This window comes from Pollicipes pollicipes, unplaced genomic scaffold (assembly GCF_011947565.3).
Source record: "Pollicipes pollicipes isolate AB1234 unplaced genomic scaffold, Ppol_2.1 Scaffold_5724;HRSCAF=6776_pilon_pilon_pilon, whole genome shotgun sequence".
Classification (NCBI taxonomy): Eukaryota; Metazoa; Arthropoda; class Thecostraca; order Pollicipedomorpha; family Pollicipedidae; genus Pollicipes; species Pollicipes pollicipes.
In genome coordinates, this window is record NW_023596746.1 from 52,644,669 (window position 1) to 52,662,220 (window position 17,552).

The following is a 17,552-nucleotide window of genomic DNA, read 5'->3' on the forward strand; positions in this document are numbered from 1 at the left end:
GCGCCCGGCCGGCGGCTCTCCTCACCGGGCGCCCGGCCGGCTGGCCGCCACAGCACATCACGTTACATCGAATCAGCATTTACATAACTGCATGCTGATGGCGCCGGGCATACGCCACGTGGCGTGGAGAGGCGTGCGTCGCAACACCCCGGCGGCGTCGCAGGCCGCGCGGAGTCTGCTGATACCGCGGGCCCGCGCCAACTGGCTGAGGAAGCCAACACCGAGCTATGACCTCTGAAGATGCCCTGGCCACGGACGATGAATTGCTATGAAGGAAGTATTTAATAATGGGGGACATTCAACATCGTGAATGACGTCTCGGCACTGGGACGGTAAACGAATGGAACATCACAGAACTTTGCAAGCGTGGGCGAAAACTGGCGCCGGATGGTGAAAGGCGTGGCGCGGCCCCGACCGCTCTGAGCGGCAAGGACGCCGTTTATAGCATGCGTGACCCGGATCGGGCGTCGGCCGTCTCCCTGGACCCCGTGCGCTCCAGCTCGAGCCAGATGGGTGCTGCCGGCAGTCTGCACTGCGCACAACAGTCGGCACGTCACCGCGAGCCGTCAACAGTCGACAAGTCCCGCGTGCCGTCAACAGTGGGCACGTCACCGCGTGCCGTCAACAGTCGGCACGTCCCGCGTCACATCAACAGTCGGCACGTCCCGCGTTACGTTAACAGCCGACAAGTCCCGCGTCACGTCAACAGTCGGCACGTCCCGCGTCACGTTAACAGTCGACAAGTCCCGCGTCACGCAAACAGTCGGCACGTCCCGCGTCACGTCAACAGTCGACACGTCCCGCGTCACGTTAACAGTCGACACGTCCCGCGTCACGTTAACAGTCGACAAGTCCCGCGTCACGCAAACAGTCGGCACGTCCCGCGTCACGTCAACAGTCGACACGTCCCGCGTCACGTTAACAGTCGACACGTCCCGCGTCACGCAAACAGTCGGCACGTCCCGCGTCACGTCAACAGTCGACACGTCCCGCGTCACGTTAACAGTCGGCACGTCCCGCGTCACGTCAACAGTCGGCACGTCCCGCGTCACGTCAACAGTCGGCACGTCCCGCGTCTGGTTAACAGTCGGCACGTCCCGCGTCACGTTAACAGTCGACAAGCCCCGCGTCACGTTAACAGTCGACAAGCTCCGCGTCACGTTAACAGTCGACACGTCCCGCGTCACGTCAACAGTCGACAAGTTCCGCGTCACGTTAACAGTCGACAAGTCCCGCGTCACGTTAACAGTCGGCACGTCCCGCGTCACGTTAACAGTCGACAAGCCCCGCGTCACGTTAACAGTCGACAAGTTCCGCGTCACGTTAACAGTCGACAAGTCCCGCGTCACGTTAACAGTCGACACGTCCCGCGTGCCGTCAACAGCCGGCACGTCACCGCGGCAGCACTGCATACAGTTGACCTGGGCAGTGCAATTTTCCTCGCATCAAGCCATCGTGATTAGCGAGCCCGACCTTCACGGTCACGTGATCACCGCCTATGAGATGAAAGCTCTTGAGGAAACATCATTGCGCAACGTCCTGCTTTCAGCCGGCGTCTTAAACAACACGTTTGACTGTCTTGCGGCTGTCATATTTCACAGATCGCCCTCCGACACAAAGGAAAGGGTAATTAGACATACCGCTCGAGGCAACGATCGGACTGAGCGAGAGGTCACCGCGCCGGGAAACGCAATGCACCAGCAACTGCCTCATGAACACACCCGTGCATGACGCAGAGAACCAGCGAGCACCGAGAAAATCAAGTACCGGGTTCGGTAGTCACGTGACCGATTACTGGATTGATTGACGATCAGGCGCTCATTACAATCTGTGGCCACAAACACCAAGGCAATTGGCTAGCATACTCATAATCAGCTAAATTACGATGCTGATTTCCTGACATATGTGATCATTCAGCCGTTAAGCATCATTTAACATATATCATTCCACACAGGCTGTGAGGTGAGCAGACTGCTGTGGCCGATGAGTGGCCCATGCCGCAAAGCTGTGGGCATGTCACTGCTTGAGAGAAAACATTTTGAAAATAGGACAGCTCATACGACCTCTGTCAGGCCTAGTCCATTTTAATAAGCTGTGCGCCTTCCAATCGATGAAACCAGCAGGTCCCGAGCAATATTTCTAAGAAATGCTGGACCCCTTACAATCTTTCCACAAAATCATAACAAGATCAAGGTCCCAGAACATACCCTGGCAACACTATGCACACATCACGATCCCGTAGGACCTTCTGGCAACATTATATAAATCGTATAGATCCTAGAAGAGCCTTCGACCAAATCTAATGAACTCTAGATCCGGGAAGATCCGATATCCAGCAGCCAGGGATGTAACCCCGTGATCCATTTTTTCTTATCTGGGCCCACGTCTTGCACGACTGCCGGTAAAACTGTAGAAAGATGCACCCCGTAACTGAAAAAAGAAGCCGTACGACAACAAGAAGTAGACCAGTGGTCAAAGGCTCAAGCGGGAAAGTCAGCACATATCTGGATGGCACACAGCCCGGCAAAGGAAGTATACGAGCCGTGCACTGGTGAAATCTTTGAACTGACGTGCGCAAGGTAATCGCTATATTGTTTACCAGAGCCTGAGGCTGCCACTGACGAGCCATGACCGCCGCAACGGCCTTCACGTCCGTGGCCGCGTAGGGGGTCGGAGACGGGGGACAGCGCTCGCCCACTTCGCACCGGCCTCTTCCCGGTCACGCAGTCGGCGCTGTGGCCGGGCCACCGCCGCAGGGCAGCGGGCCACGCCGCCGCCGGTGCCGCCCCCGCGGCGCCGGACGTCGCTGTGTGTGCAGTGAGCGGCGCTGGGCCGGCGAGCGGGGCATCACAGGGCTGCGGTCGGGGACGGCCGCGGCCGGTCCCAGAGGCCGCTCCCCGGGGATGGCCCCGTGCCGGTGCCGCTGCCGGGCCGCCGGCAGGGCAGGGCAGCGGCAGTGTGCCGCCGACGTGACTCAGTGCCGCCGGGCGGCCGTCGCAGGGGCACCGCTGTCGCTGTCGACCGCGCGCATTGATTCGTCTCGCGGCCGCCGGGCCCCCGATAAAACATTCAGGGGGGCCGCCGGCGACCTGATTGGATTGCGGAGATGAAGGGTTAAAAAGCGCACCACAAAGGGGAGCGTCGGTGCGGTGGGCGCGCGCCGGATTTGCGGCCGCCGGTCGGCCGCGCACAGAGCGAGGGTGACGCGTAATGACCGGCGAGGGCTGCTGGCAGCCAGCAGCCCGACTGACTCACGGCCCAGTCGGAGCAGATGGGGGGGGGGGGGGGGGGGGCATCAGCGGAGGAGACGGGGCGCTGACAGGAGAGGAGACAGGGCGGAGATGGGGCACTGGCAGAGGAGATGGACGCTGGCAGCAGAGGAGACTGGGCGGTGACAGCAGAGGAGACAGGGCGGAGATGGGGCACTGGAGGGGAGATGGGCGCTGGCAGCAGAGGAGACGGGGCGGAGATGGGGCACTGCCATAGGAGATGGGCGCTCGCAGCAGAGGAGACTGGGCGCTGGCAGCGGAGGAGACGGGGCGGAGATGGGGCGCTGGCAGAGGTGATGGACGCTGGCAGCAGAGGAGACTGGGCGCTGGCAGCAGAGGAGACAGGGCGGAGATGGGGCGCTGGCAGAGGAGATGGGCGCTGGCAGCAGAGGAGACTGGGCGCTGGCAGCAGAGGAGACTGGGCGCTGTCGGCAGAAGAGATGGGCTCTGGCCGCAGGGGAGACAGGGCGCTGGCAGTGGAGGAGATGACGCCACCGAAAGAGACGCCGCCAATAGAAAAATAAGTTGTTGCTCGAAGGAGACAGGGCCACACAATGTAACGGGCGAATGCATTATTTTGCAATGGGGACCGGGCACAACTAAAAAAAATGACTACCAAAGATAGCGTACCGCATACGCGTGAAAAGTGTCAAACTGCAATTTTCAACTCAGCATATAGGCACGCATATAAACATATACGACATAGCTTAAGTAAAGAGGGGGGGGGGCACATACCCGCTGGAGTCACGTGCGCACACCGTAGCTGAAGCACGGCGCGTATGACATGCAGCGCTGACGACAGAGAAGACCAGGAGTTGCCAATAGCGGAACAAAGCACAGCCTTCAAAGGAGACAGCGTCAAGTTCAACCATGCATGAGACGGAGCGCTAATGACAGAGATTGGGCAATGCCGTCCGAGAAGTCAGGACATTGCTGAATAGGGCGTTGCTGCAGCAATCAGACTACGTGGAAAGGGCAATTAGCCCATTCCCATTGTTTCTACCGCGCTTGACAGACAATACGAGAATTGTACGCGTGGCTTTGGTCGTAAAACTTCTTGGACGGTTTCTAGACCGCATGGGGAGGGGAGGGTCGGCGGCATGGGTGCAGTTGATGGGATGAAAGGTGGCAGCTGCCGTTCAGTGAGCAATGCCGAGAACGACCAGCGAGAAGACTATCTCTCAACCGATCGGGATTCCGATGACGACAGCGGGGCACGAGGACACCCCCGGAGATCACCCACGCCAGGCACGTTGCAAACCATTCAGCGAAGTGATCAGCACTGCCGGCTGCTGCATAAATACGCCATTACAGTCACGCCCCAGGCGTCCGCCGGAGATGCCAATGAAATCTTCCCACGACCGGAGAAGGTGAGCGGGCTTGGCGCATCCCAGTGGGCAGCTGCTGCGCCTCGGATGCATCATTCATCAACCACATCAGCAGTCGTTACCATTCAGCCAGATGCTCCCTGCCATTCGCTTCAGCGACGTACTGCAGCACCGCGTCTGTTCTCAGACGACCTGCGCTGTCTCGGCAGCCGCACCGGCCGGCCGGCAGCCTCGACGGCCTGTCATGCGTCGACCGATCAGTGAGCGACCGGCGGCGCCCGGCTCATCCCCGCACTCCCCGACCGCCGCGCTGCAGCGGCCAGCCGGGTGGCCGCGCTGCCCCCTCAGGCGGGGCGCAGCGTGCCGGGGCGGCCGCCCGGCAAACCGGGCCGCTGATCCGACACTGGTTCGACACCTCTAGTGGTAAGCTCAGCCAATGTGCCCGCCGCCGGCGGCTAGCCCCTGGTAATCCGGCCGACAGGCGCGGAGGGGCGCTAGGCCCGGGCACGCGCCACCAAGCAGAGGTTGGGGAGAGTACCGGGTAGAGTGAGGGGGCTCGGGGTACGACACGGGCTGGGGAGAGCACCAGACAGAGGCAGGGGGTCTGAAGGCAGAGGGGGAGGGACGGGGGTCTGAGGGCAGAGGGTGGAGGGGCGGCTCGTCATGCATGCAAGCACGCACGGGCGGGACAGGGTCAGAAACGGCCAGCAGACTGATGAGACGGCAGCTGAGACAGGTGGCCACAGACCGGTCCGGCCATAGCGCCCTCATGTCTCAGACTTCGGCTCGTGCATGAAGCTATCGGGTGCTTTGAGCTAAATTGCGTATCTTTTAGGTTGATCCGAGCAACCATTTTTCCGACAAAGCACCTTCCGTTGTTCCAGTCAGTCATACATGAATATATGACAACCATGATCTTCCCATGGGGCACACGGCTTTCACCGTTTTCAGTCAACTGACACTGTGACCCTGAAGACTTGACACGAAATGATGCCTGGTCAGGCTAGCAAGCCGCCTGCTGGTGTTCGACGGGAAGCATAGTGGCGGCTCGATCCCGTGCCCCGATGTTACACCGATCGGCTACTGTTTGTACCGAGCATTGAAGTCCCCCCCCCACCGGCGTCACTCTCCACACGGGTTTGGACAGAACCAAAGAGCCTCTCCCGCTCAGGGGCACGACCGGCGGCTGCACGTTATGCAATCCGCAAAAACAAAGTCACAAACAGCGCCATCGACGATACATCTATAGGTCTCTGACACTCCTCGGGACTCGCCGAATGCGTTAGAGCTCCAATCAAAGCCCTCAAAGCTTCCTGAATAACGGTCGCATCAAGCTCCAGATGTGTTGGGCTGAACTAGCGCAGACTGAACCAGGACGATGTCTGAGATCGCCTAAGGCATCGTGCTGACTGTGACTGTGACAAACGTGCGGCCTCGTTCGTCTCTTTGCTATAGAAGCGTCCTCTTGTCCCTTGAATCAGTAGATTGTTCGCTCTTAGAATTAAGACCGTTCATGAACGCCCACTTCCCTCTACGCATTCTTAGCGTATGCTGGTGCTAGCGTAAGTTCAATACTTCGTTCTCTTCAAAAATTGCCAGCAGACAGCTCTAAATTATTTCCCTACCGAAACGAATTTGCTTTATGCATATCTTCCGCGGCAAATCCGCGCCTTAAAGAGCAAAACACGTTGTATCTATTTAAGTGTACGTTGTACGCTCTGAAGTTAAAACAGTAAAATAACATTTTTGGGCATTCACAATACCATAATTTTACATTTAACAGACACTGCCTTCATATCCATTTCAACGCCCCCCCCCAAAAAAAAACACAAAAAATGTCACTGCTATCTGGCTAAAGCACATCATGTACCTCAGAACATGAGGCATGGAAGTAAATTTTGTTAAAAACGAAAACCTTAATATGTCCCTTGATCCACACATAACGATTTTTGAAATGATACATAAAACTGTGTAGTTGTACTAACTCTGTAGAAACACGATCTGCCATATATACATACATACATACATACATACATATATATATATATATATATATATATATATATATATATATATATATATATATCCCTAACTGTATTGGTGGCCCCAAAACATGTAGACTTCATCTTTAAAAAAATCGTACATTGGACCCAACTAGAATATCAGAAATTAATTCAGAGCACAATTTACACAAATAAAAGCCACTGTCAAAATGTGATATGTGAATGTCATTTCCTCTCGCATTTTGATGATCGGTCTATGATGAAATGCCCAGCTGATGACTAGCCACACCGCACTGAGCGACGATCGATGAGCTTCTGTAAACTGTCAAAAGGTGGCGCGCCGCGCATCATTGGCATAGCGCGGCCGTGCCGGGCCGGCCTTGGTGGGCCATCTCCACGACAGTCAAGGCCTCGCCATCAACTAGAATAGGGGTCAAGCGTCTGACCCCGGCGGTCAGGGGTGGGAGCAGGTACAGCGCCGGCTGGCTGACCCCTGACCGGCCAGCTGCAGCAGCAGTCAGCGCTCACCGCACACAGTCCGTGCCAGAGAGCAAGTATCTCACTGACAGCTGCACATCACACTCATGTCGCTCTTCTATTATATTTGCAAAGCAAGTGCCTGGACGTGGTATCGCCACCACAGCAGCTGCTTTTACGATGAGTCCCACGGGTGGCATTCTTCTCCTCGGTGCTCACGTTCTCCAAAACATTTCACCGTTCAGTTGAATTGTTCGACGAACTGGAGGCTCAGTTTTCCACACACTCTGTACCAAATCACAGTCATCGAAATGAGACCGAGAATCCTCAGCCCAGCACCCAGGAACAGGTACCTGCTTCCGGCGATCATGTTAGAACCTTGTAAGTTAGGCGGCGTTGTTGCCTTGAACAGCAGCCAAAACTTACGACGTAACTCACAACTTACGGGCAAATATTGGCAAAAATGAGGACAAAACGGTCACCGAAATATGGTATTGTTGAAGCTCAGGTAGATTGCCATGTTATAAGCACAACACATAATGAACCCCAAAAACCCAACAAGAGCTCCTCACCCATCAGCTCCGTTCAAAGCTTGTAACCAGAGCGTGCTGGTCCACCGCACAGTTTTGACGGCGGCTGGTTTGCTCAGCCACGTGAACACGCGGTCAAAGGCCACTCACCGTGAGAAAAACGCACGTGATTCCATGCACTCTCAGGCCGGGCACGATTCACGAGTTAACAGCGTGAATGACAAGTCAGTCAGCGGGAGTTCGGCAGCGTATCACTCGAAAGTCTGCGATGCATTTGGTGCTGAACTCGGCCGCGGCAATCGCAACACAGAGGCGTTCGAAAACATTGCTAAATTGCATAGCCATAGGAAAACTCGGCCATTTTGCGAAGTGGATCTGCGTTCCCCATGCCTTTAACTCGCCTGCCGCATTATGAGCACGGTCAAATGCGGCTCAACTGTGCCATACGTTGACACCAATTGCCCAAATCACCCATGATCATCACCGGGCAACAGGTGTCGGTATCCCTGCATCCAGATGTCAGGTTCTTAGTGCTGATATTCCGTGAAACAGACCGAATACGTCCCTGGGCCAGTGCCCGCGGCACCAGCAGCGTGACATGCTAATCACCTCTACCAGAGCCTCTTACTGTTGCCATTCTCCACGCGCCCAGCACGAGGTCATACCTGCATAATTCCGCCGAGAAATGCTAATCGCGACGAGCCAATCAGCCGCGCCGGGACTTTGTGTGTTTTGAACGACTGTCTGGCCCGGGTAACTGATAGTAACGTGTGTCCACGGCGTTGTGCAAGCGCGGCGCGTCCCGAATGAGGGGCCGACTGGCGGCACTCGGCGCGGAGTCACCTGCGGTGTCCAGCGGCAGGCCGAGGGGTCGTCCGGCTCCGGGTCGCAGGTCGCAGGTCACGGCCACACAGCAGGTCATCCAGCGCAGCGACGGCACACGAGTCCCTCCCCCCACCTCCGCAGTCACGAGGGCGGCTGGGCCACCGGTGACAGCGCTCAGTCTGACGGGGCTTCAGAGCTGCCCGGTGGTATCGGGTCTCCTCCAATCACACCCAGGGCGGGCGTCTGCTGTCCCGTAGCCGGCAGAGCTGGTTTCATAGCCGTGCGGCCATGGCTCACATCGCCGTGGTCACTACACTACTCGTGTGCCCCTCATTAAAGCCACTCACCCTGCAGCCAAGCCGAGGCGGTGGCGATGGCGGGCAGGGACATGCGGCTGGACTCCCGCCCGTCTCGTGCAGGGCCGCAGATGGCGGCTCATACTATACCCGGCAAGTATTCACAGATGGCAAGGGAGGCGCCGCCGAGACCCACTGCTAGGGAGCCGCCATGGTGCAGGCCGCGGCGACCAGGCGCCCGAGCAGATCGCCGTCCTGTTGCCCACAACGCTGCGGACCCGGGGCTGGTGCCAGCCCGATCCGCCGACAGACGGGGCAGAGCCGATCCGCTGACAGACGGGACAGAGCCGATCCGCTGACAGACGGGACAGAGCCGATCCGCTGACAGACGGGAGCGCGATAGACAGCGGGACAGAGCCGATCAGACGGGACAAGCGATCCATGACGACGGGACAGAGCCGACTAAGCGAGACGAGCTGATCCGCTGACAGACGGGACAGAGCCGATCCACCGGCAGACGGGGCAGAGCCGATCCGCTGACAGACGGGACAGAGCCGATCCGCCGACAAACGGGAGAGAGCCGATCCACTGACAGACGGGACGGAGTCGATCCACTGACAAACGGGACAGAGGCGACCCGCCGGCAGACGGGACAGACCCGCGCCGCGGCCTGCATCGGGCAATGACCGTGCCGCGTCGACAGCGGCACGGTCATCAGCGTTGGCGGCCCTCGGGGCAGAGCATGAGCCGAGGTCCGACGACAGCAGGTCCCATCAGCCGGCCGGCGGCAGGCATCGCGCCGGTACGGCACAGTAAACACCAGCTGTAGCTGTGGCGCAGTCCCGGTCACCACAGCGGGCGACGGCCGGGCCACGAGCCGACTTCACTTCCCCCTCCCCCTTCCCCCGCACTGGGTGTGTTTCAGAAGACTCCCTGTGCCCGGATGCGGTAGAACACGCCTCGCCGTAGCTGGAAGGATTAAGAGCAAGCCCGGCGCGGGGCGAAGACTCCGCTGCCGGCAGGGGTCAGCGGTGGCTGCGGCGCCGTCCCCGCCGGCAGACCACCGCTCCAGCACCCTGACTTGTCCGTGCGTCGACCGCGCTGTCGCCCGATCCTCACATGAATCACTGTCTGCCATTGCCAGGCACATCGAGCGTATTAAACGGTGCTGGGAGCTGGAGGGCGGCAGACGGCCGCCTGCCGTCACATGAGCCGGGCGGGGGCGGGCGCCGTCCGCTGCATACATCACGGCCGGTCCTCGCCGCCAGCGGCCGGGGCCGTGACGCAATGCCCGGCCGTCCGACCGGCCGTCCGGCCGGGGCGCGAGCGTTACGTCACCGGGCGGAGCGGGGGTGGCCGGGTCACCGAGAGGTGACGGGACGTGACGGGACACTCACGGACAGGTTCGTCATGGCCAGCGGCCGGCGGTCACACCGCCGCCACCAACAAACGTCAACACACCGTTGGCACACCGCGCTTTGTATAACGGCCCAGCAGATCTGTGGAGGGATGATCTAGTCAGCGGTCGGGCCGCAGTCGGGAATGGCGAAACGTCTCTCAAAGGTGACGAGCTCACAAAGAGTGAGCAGCAGCCCGAAGGCACAATCGCCGCGCAAAGAGTGTCTGGCTGCATAATGAATGAACATGGGAGTTGAAGAATTCATGCCCCCAAAATGCCTCACTGGAATATTTTGAACAGAGCTAAACCTATCAAGCCGATTTTGCGATTTTCGAACGGTTTGCCCAACAGCCGAAACACGTTTCTGTACCCGTCTGGCACCAATTGAAAAGAGAGCACCAGCAGGCGGCAGTCAAAGAAAGCGCCGACAGGCGGCATTCAAAGAAAGCATCAACAGGCGGGAGGCAGGGCAGTCCAACTGGAACAGAAGGGCTTAAGCAGAGGCCCCTCCCATGCGGTCAGCGTCGGACTGCCTGTTCGGACCGAGTGCCTGGTCGTCAGTTCGGACCGGGTCAGTGTCGAGTTGTTAGTTCGGACCGGGTCAGAGTCGGGTTGTCAGTTCGGACCGGGTCAGTGTCGGGCTGCCGGTTCGGACCGGGTCAGTGTCGAATTGTCAGTTCGGACCGGGTCAGTGTAGGGCTGCCAGTTCGGGCCGGGTCGGTGTCGGGTTGTCAGTTCGGACCGGGTCAGTGTCGGGCTGCCGGTTCGGACCGGGTCAGTGTCGAATTGTCAGTTCGGACCGGGTCAGCGTAGGGCTGCCAGTTCGGGCCGGGTCGGTGTCGGGCTGCCAGTTTCTACACATGCTGTTCTGATTACATGACCGCTACGAATGATGTCTCTTCGGCAGACGTGGAACCTCAGTGCCATCCAAGCACCAGTGCCCCTGCTCCACCCCACTAAGTGGTGCGCGGATGCGGCGTGCCTCCGCCAGTGGCTCGGCGTCAGTACGCCCCGGCGCGGGCGGCCCACTCAGCGGGACGTCACCGGCAGCGACGCCGGGCCAGCGGCGGTCAGCGGGCCACGCCCCGAGGCGTCGGCTGAGGGCGGGTCGGTCAGCACCGGGCCGCCGGCCAAGGTCACGCCCTGGTGCGGCCGCCGGCACGGACGGCCCCTCTGCGGGACGTCACTGGCAGCGACGCCGGGCCAGCGGCGGTCAGCGGGCCACGCCCCGAGGCGTCGGCTGAGGACGGGTCGGTCAGCGCCGGGCCGCCGGCCAAGGTCACGCCCTGGTGCGGCCGTCGGCGCGGACGCTTCAGCCCAGGGCCAGCCTTGTGTCGGGAGCTTAGAAGGCCAATCGTGAGAACGGCCAGCACTGGCCTGGCTTGAGCGCCGCGTCATTAATCTTCGGTGTGTTTGGAAACGCTGCCCAGCTGAGCCCGATGGGCCTGATTCCACAGTCAACAGATTCCACATTCAACCACAGTCCGACGTTCTTTGTTTTGACTTTGTTGTTGCTAATGTGACGTAGTGTTCAGAATATGCATCAAAGGAACGACAATTTTGGTACGCTGCTGTAAGACTGCAGTGAGAACGAAACCCACAGACAGGCGCCATGCTGTCGACACAACCATACAACTCAAGTCCGAGACGAGTCTGAAGCTTAAACATGTCTGGCCGGCTGATGCTGGGCCGCAGCCTTGCCCGTGATCGTGGGACGTCACATTCCAGCGGAGGAGAGTTTCCCGCACGTGCACCGAGCTCATCAGCACGAAATTATTAACAATGTGTCAAACGGTGTCACATGGCCGGTGTCCGTGGCGGAAAGTCAGCTGTTCTGCGTTTCCGAGGATGCCTGAATGCTTGGCTTCAGGTCACCGGAGCAGCGGCTCCTTCCAGCGCGCGCGGGCTTCATCGGCAGTTAGCAGATACTTCCAAACCACGAACCGGATCTGAACATTCGCTATATATATATATATATATATATATATATATATAGTATTGCATATAGATATTCGAAAATAATGAACGCTATATAAACAACATAAAAAACTTCTGGCAGGAGTAAGTTTTCACCCTAGTTAGTTACGTGAGAAACTGAAATAACCGAACAACAGAACTTGGTGAGCCTTGTGTCCTATCACGGGAGAAACGAAGTAAATGAAAATGGATGCAAGGAATTTTGAACACTGGCGAGCAAGACAAGACAATCTTTCACGTTTTTTTTCAGGACCGCGATGCACGTCGTCACGCCGCTTTTACGAAACGCTAGCGACCATACTGCCTATATTAGCGTCCAGGGGACATGGCGCAACCTGGATTCGAACCAGGGCTCCCGCGTTGGAGTGCGACGCGCCAGCCACTCAGGCATTACGCTCCTAAAACAATTCAGCGAAATGCCTGTCTTGTCCACGGTGGGTTTAAGCTGCCTTAGATCCAATTCATCACAGTGCAGACCGAATAGTGCGACGCAATGCTAAATGGAGCCACTTATGCAAGACATACCCCGCCGTTTAAGTTAGCACTTTGAATGCTGTTTTTTTCCCCTGGTGCCGTCTCAAGCCATTGCCTGGATATACCATTTTCGTCACAAAAGTGGAACGGGAGGGGGGACGGGCGATTGGAGCCCACTCCTGCCAATTCCAAATAAAGAATGATGAATATTCGCAGAAAATACCAATGGATTGACCCCAGCGAGACACGGCGCATGTTCACTGGGTTTCTATTGTCAGACCACTTAGTGAGCCCACCAGGCTGGTCAGATGCCAATTTTGCCCCAAGCGTGGGCCAATTGCATCTTTACATGTAAGTGTGTGCGGAACCACGCAACGTAGCCACCTCGAATTCATACCACCAAGCGTGTTCCTTGTTAATTTTGAGCATACTGAATAGTGGTCTCGTGTGTTCTGAGCACATACTGATGATGTCCGGTTCTGTCAATAATAAACTGACCTCAACGCGAATTTGCAAATTGTGTAAGCATTTTAAACACTCGAAAATACTCATCCGAAAAGTTCTGAAACCAAACCGAGCACGGAGCTCTTATAGAAACACTAATCCGGCGTGAGCCGGGACCTTCATGGCCTAAAAACAACGCACTAACGCCGCTGCCAAACAAGGCAGCTCGCTATGACCAGGCAGACGGCGACCCAGCACCTACGCTATGTTCTCAGGGTACTTAAGACGGGGGAAGGGGAGGGGCCTAACGCCTGGCGGCTTATTAGAACAACTAAATATAGAGGAAATGCGCACTCAAATGAACTCCTCTGTTAACACCAAGTCATACTTAGTAGTACAGCACTCATGACAAAATTCACGTTAGGAATATTCAAATCGCTTAAAGTGCTCCTGCACAAACGGGTATGCTATCCGCGTAAGCAGAGCCAGACACGTGTGTTTTGGTGCTGTGTTGGTGATGGCGCAGCAGTGCGTGGCATGGCACGTATCCATCTATATTTGATTCCGTACGGAAGCCCGGAGGTGCAATCCGGCATCAGCTGCCGCGCTTTAATCACGACATCAGTGTCACCTGGCCCGCGTTCAGAGCAGCTGTGAACTTGTCACGATGCCGCCAATTTGTCACCAGCGCTGTTTGACCAGGCCGACAGGTGCCATTGCGGCGGTCATTACGTGCCTCCCAGCTCGATCTGCGCCAGATACGGCCGCCGAGCAGGTGGACCAAGCAGCCGGCTCCGCGCCCAGCCCGAGCCACCCCTCATGCTGGAGACGAGACGGGGCGCGGCGCGGCCGGCTGCACCTGTGGCCCACTGCAGAGGGCGCCGCCGGGGCCGCCGCCTGCGGCGTGCGGCGCCCCTCTGTCGCCCGGGGCCCGGTCCAGTTACGACACACCTCCGCATCCAACACACGCGGGCCGGACCGGGCCGCGCCAGGGCGGCAGGGCAGTCTGCCCTCTCCTTGGCCCTATTCCGGCCAGTGGACGGCGCCAACGGAACGCCATCTGGCACGGGGCAGCACGGGGCAGGGGGCCGGCGGCGGTCCGGCTGCCCGCTGGTGGCGGCGGCGGCGGCGGCGGACGGTAGCGGGCAGCGAGCGCCGGCCTCCGGTCAGGACTGTGGCGGCTGGCGCTGGGCCGGCCGCCACAGCACCACCAGCCGGTGACGGCCGCACAGGCGCGGCGCCGGTCCCAAGCGGGGACGTAAGCGGCGACACACGGCTGCGGAATGCTGACATCAGGGAGGGCGTGAACTCCTCTCCTAACAAATGCTAGAGAACCCGGGCAACTGTCCTGGAAAATAGTGTGAGGTTCCTGAATGACCACCACGGAGCGAACGCGTTAGGGACGCAGACTGGACGGATGCACGCCTCGCAGACGCCTGACCCCGCGTGCAGCCATGCTTTTAAGCTGTTTCGCGAGCGGGCCAGGACGCTCTGGAAAGTCGCGCCCACAACGCTACGAAATCGGGAGCCATCGGAAAGCCTTATGACCCGAGTCGGTTAGTGACATAGTTTGGACGCTGGACGTTCCACGTTGGGCGTTATGACCCAAGTTAGTGAGTCACATAGTTTGACGGTAACAAATAGATAAAATGCCAGTCCACACCTCATTGCCGACGAGATGACACAGTATTTCACTCAATTTAGAGTCATTACTTAGAAATACAGCTATGCACGATTCATATCGATGCGCACATATTTCGGATAGATTATTTGATAAATTCAGGTGCTCTCGGTCCCAATATCTGCATACAGTGTAACTGCAGAGACAAGTGTTTTCCGACCAGCACGCGGCACGTACCGTGGCCAAAACTGCTTATGTCCGCTAACAAGAAGGCACAATAATGCCTAAAGGCCCCTAGAGGATTCCATTACAGAGGCCAGGCATAGCTTCGCCAGAGCTTGACGACTAGAAGTCCTCACGCTATTCTACGGACCACGCAGCAGCAAGACCATTTACTCATAGTGCTGCCGAATGAACGAGGTTTAAAAACTGAGAGGCCACGGCCGCCATCTGCGCCGCCAGCTGGAGCAGTGTGAACAACCACCGACTCCACTCAGCACCTCCTGTCTGGCGCTTCGACCCTTGATGTCATCGACGTGCTACGAACAGATGGACTAAGAACTCAACACAAGTGCGCATATGATTTCATCTCGCAAAGTTCGAAGTTCACCGCAGCGTAGGTCGTGCCGTGCCGTTCGGTATGGCACACACGGCGCGTCCTTATCACGCTTACAGTTGCGTGGCGGGTGAGCAGAACACTCGTATTTCTGGCCAGTTGGCCACCGAAGCCTGTGGCGACGGCCGCGCAGTCCCCCGCCGCCATGTTTGGTCGCCAGATGGCGCAGTGTTCACAGCGCTCACAACGGCAGGCAGCCACGTAGAAGGCAGCCACGTAGGTCATATGCAGACATCAAAAATTGTTCCAGACATGTTTTAACGAGGCTTGGCCACCAATGTGCATAACAGGATGCTGGTAGCACAGCTGAAATCCATTCGCATGTATAGAATGCATGATTCACTTCGAATTGTTTTTCACTTATAGGGGTTTAGAACCCAAACTATTGTATATTGCTTGCGTCGCGTGTGATCTCGAGCGCTAGAAGGTAAGATCGCTACACATTTCCAACGGTGCTCAAAACAATCAAACCATTTCAAAGTGTACCAATCCACTCAGGGTTACAAACAAACCCCGAAGAACGCCTGGGAGAAAGAAACGTTTTCCATGCAATAGTAATGCGCATCGTCCACCGTTAATGTCAGACTTCGAATCCACCTCAAACTTTCCTGGCAAAAATTCGAAATCAGGAAGATCAATGACGCAACTTTAGGCACGTTTTATATGTAAGCGCTCACGAATTGCTATTCTGTACTCAACACGTCACATAAGGTTTTGATGAAGGAACATAACCACGACAGCGAGGTGCCACAATACACGCAGCAACGCCCCTGGATAATGCAGCGACGGATTTGCAGCTACCACGGCGAGACGCCTACCCGAAGCCCTGTCACTAGCGACATCTGTAGACGATACGTTTGGCTATTGCCGACGGCGGCCACGGCAAACGGACATAGACTTTTGGGGATCGGTGATGCATAATCCAACTTATTGCGAAACGCGACATTTCACGAAGGATAGTGTTTCACCACCGATTGCACATTTCCCATATCCATGGAGAGGAAGCACCTCTGTTCATGTTATGACTACGGGACGCGTGAAGCTCTGTATTGTGGTGATCGATCGCTTACTCGAGCCTATGCCAGAGCACACTGAGCGCTACGTCCTACGGTGCTCGATTTCAGGCAAGCTCGTAACTATCCCATCACTCTCGCCGCGTCAGCTGCTAGCAGTCTGTCGGCTACGGCCGTGTGCTCGGTGGCCACACGTCGAGCCCCTGAGCCGCCTGCTCGGGTGGCCGGGCTCGCAGGCCGGCTTCTTTTGCCGCGGACCGTTCTGCTTTCACAAAATCAACTACCACTGCACTGTCTGCGGACAGCACACCGAGCGACTTGCCTTTGAGAACCACTGGCGGATGTCTTGGCTGGCCGCTGCCATGCTGTGCACGGAGTCTGTGAGGGCCACAGCTGCCACCCGCTGCCGCGCCTCCTCCCACCTCTTCGTCACCTGGTACAGCAGGAATGGCTGGTCAGAAGGACTCGAGGGTTGTCTCCGGACGTTGGCCGGTCCTGGTCACTGCTGACCAGGTCAGTGAGGATCCGGGCAAGGGTCAGGGTCAGGGTCAGGGCCCGTGAGGATCCGGGCAAGGGTCAGGGTCAGGGTCAGGGCCCGTGAGGATCCGGGCAAGGGTCAGGGTCAGGGTCCGTGAGGGTCCGGGCAAGGGTCCGGGTCAGGGTCAGGGTTAGGGTCCGTGAGGGTCCGGGCAAGTGTCAGGGTCACGGTCCGTGAGGGTCCGGGCAAGGGTCCGGGTCAGGATCAGGGTCGGGGTCAGGATCAGCGAGGGTCCGGGCAAGGGTCAGGGTCAGTGAGGGCCACTCGTGACGGAAAGCCAGCCTGCACGATGGGAGCACGGATCACTCGCGGCTGGCCAGAGCCGCACGAGCGTGCCTCTAGCGGCGCGACAGCCACGCCGGGGCGCACAGATGAGGCAGACCGAGGCGAAGGCCTTGGGGAGAACCATCCTGCATCAACGTACAACATACACGCAACCAACGACTCGCCGGGGTTCTCAACATGTCCAAACCATGGACATTTTACCGGAACAAAACGCTGAAATGGATCTAGATGGCAGCACTGGAGTCAGCCAGCCGCGACGTTTTCCCTTGCAGATAAGAGCAAAACCGCATATCGTTTGTTTCTGGTAACATGAGCAAAAGCTATAACATCCACCAAGGGACTACCCTGAGTGCTGCTTAACTGGGTCCGACTGGTCCAACTGACTAAACCAAACGTTAGTCAGCCCAGCACCGAGGTGCCCACCAGTCCACTCAGCACACGGACAACGAATACCACA

The 17,552-nt window shown here is 57.8% G+C and overlaps 1 protein-coding gene across 1 annotated transcript in view; it reads right to left on the reverse strand.

Annotated features, from left to right (window-relative positions):
- LOC119103667 (cotranscriptional regulator FAM172A homolog) overlaps positions 1–17,552 on the reverse strand; it is a 46,924-nt gene that overhangs the window by 25,572 nt on the left and 3,800 nt on the right. Inside the window, exon 7 of the mRNA XM_037227285.1 lies at positions 16,595–16,705. Within this exon, the coding sequence (XP_037083180.1) occupies positions 16,595–16,705 (111 nt within the window). The remainder of the gene's footprint in view (positions 1–16,594; positions 16,706–17,552) is intronic.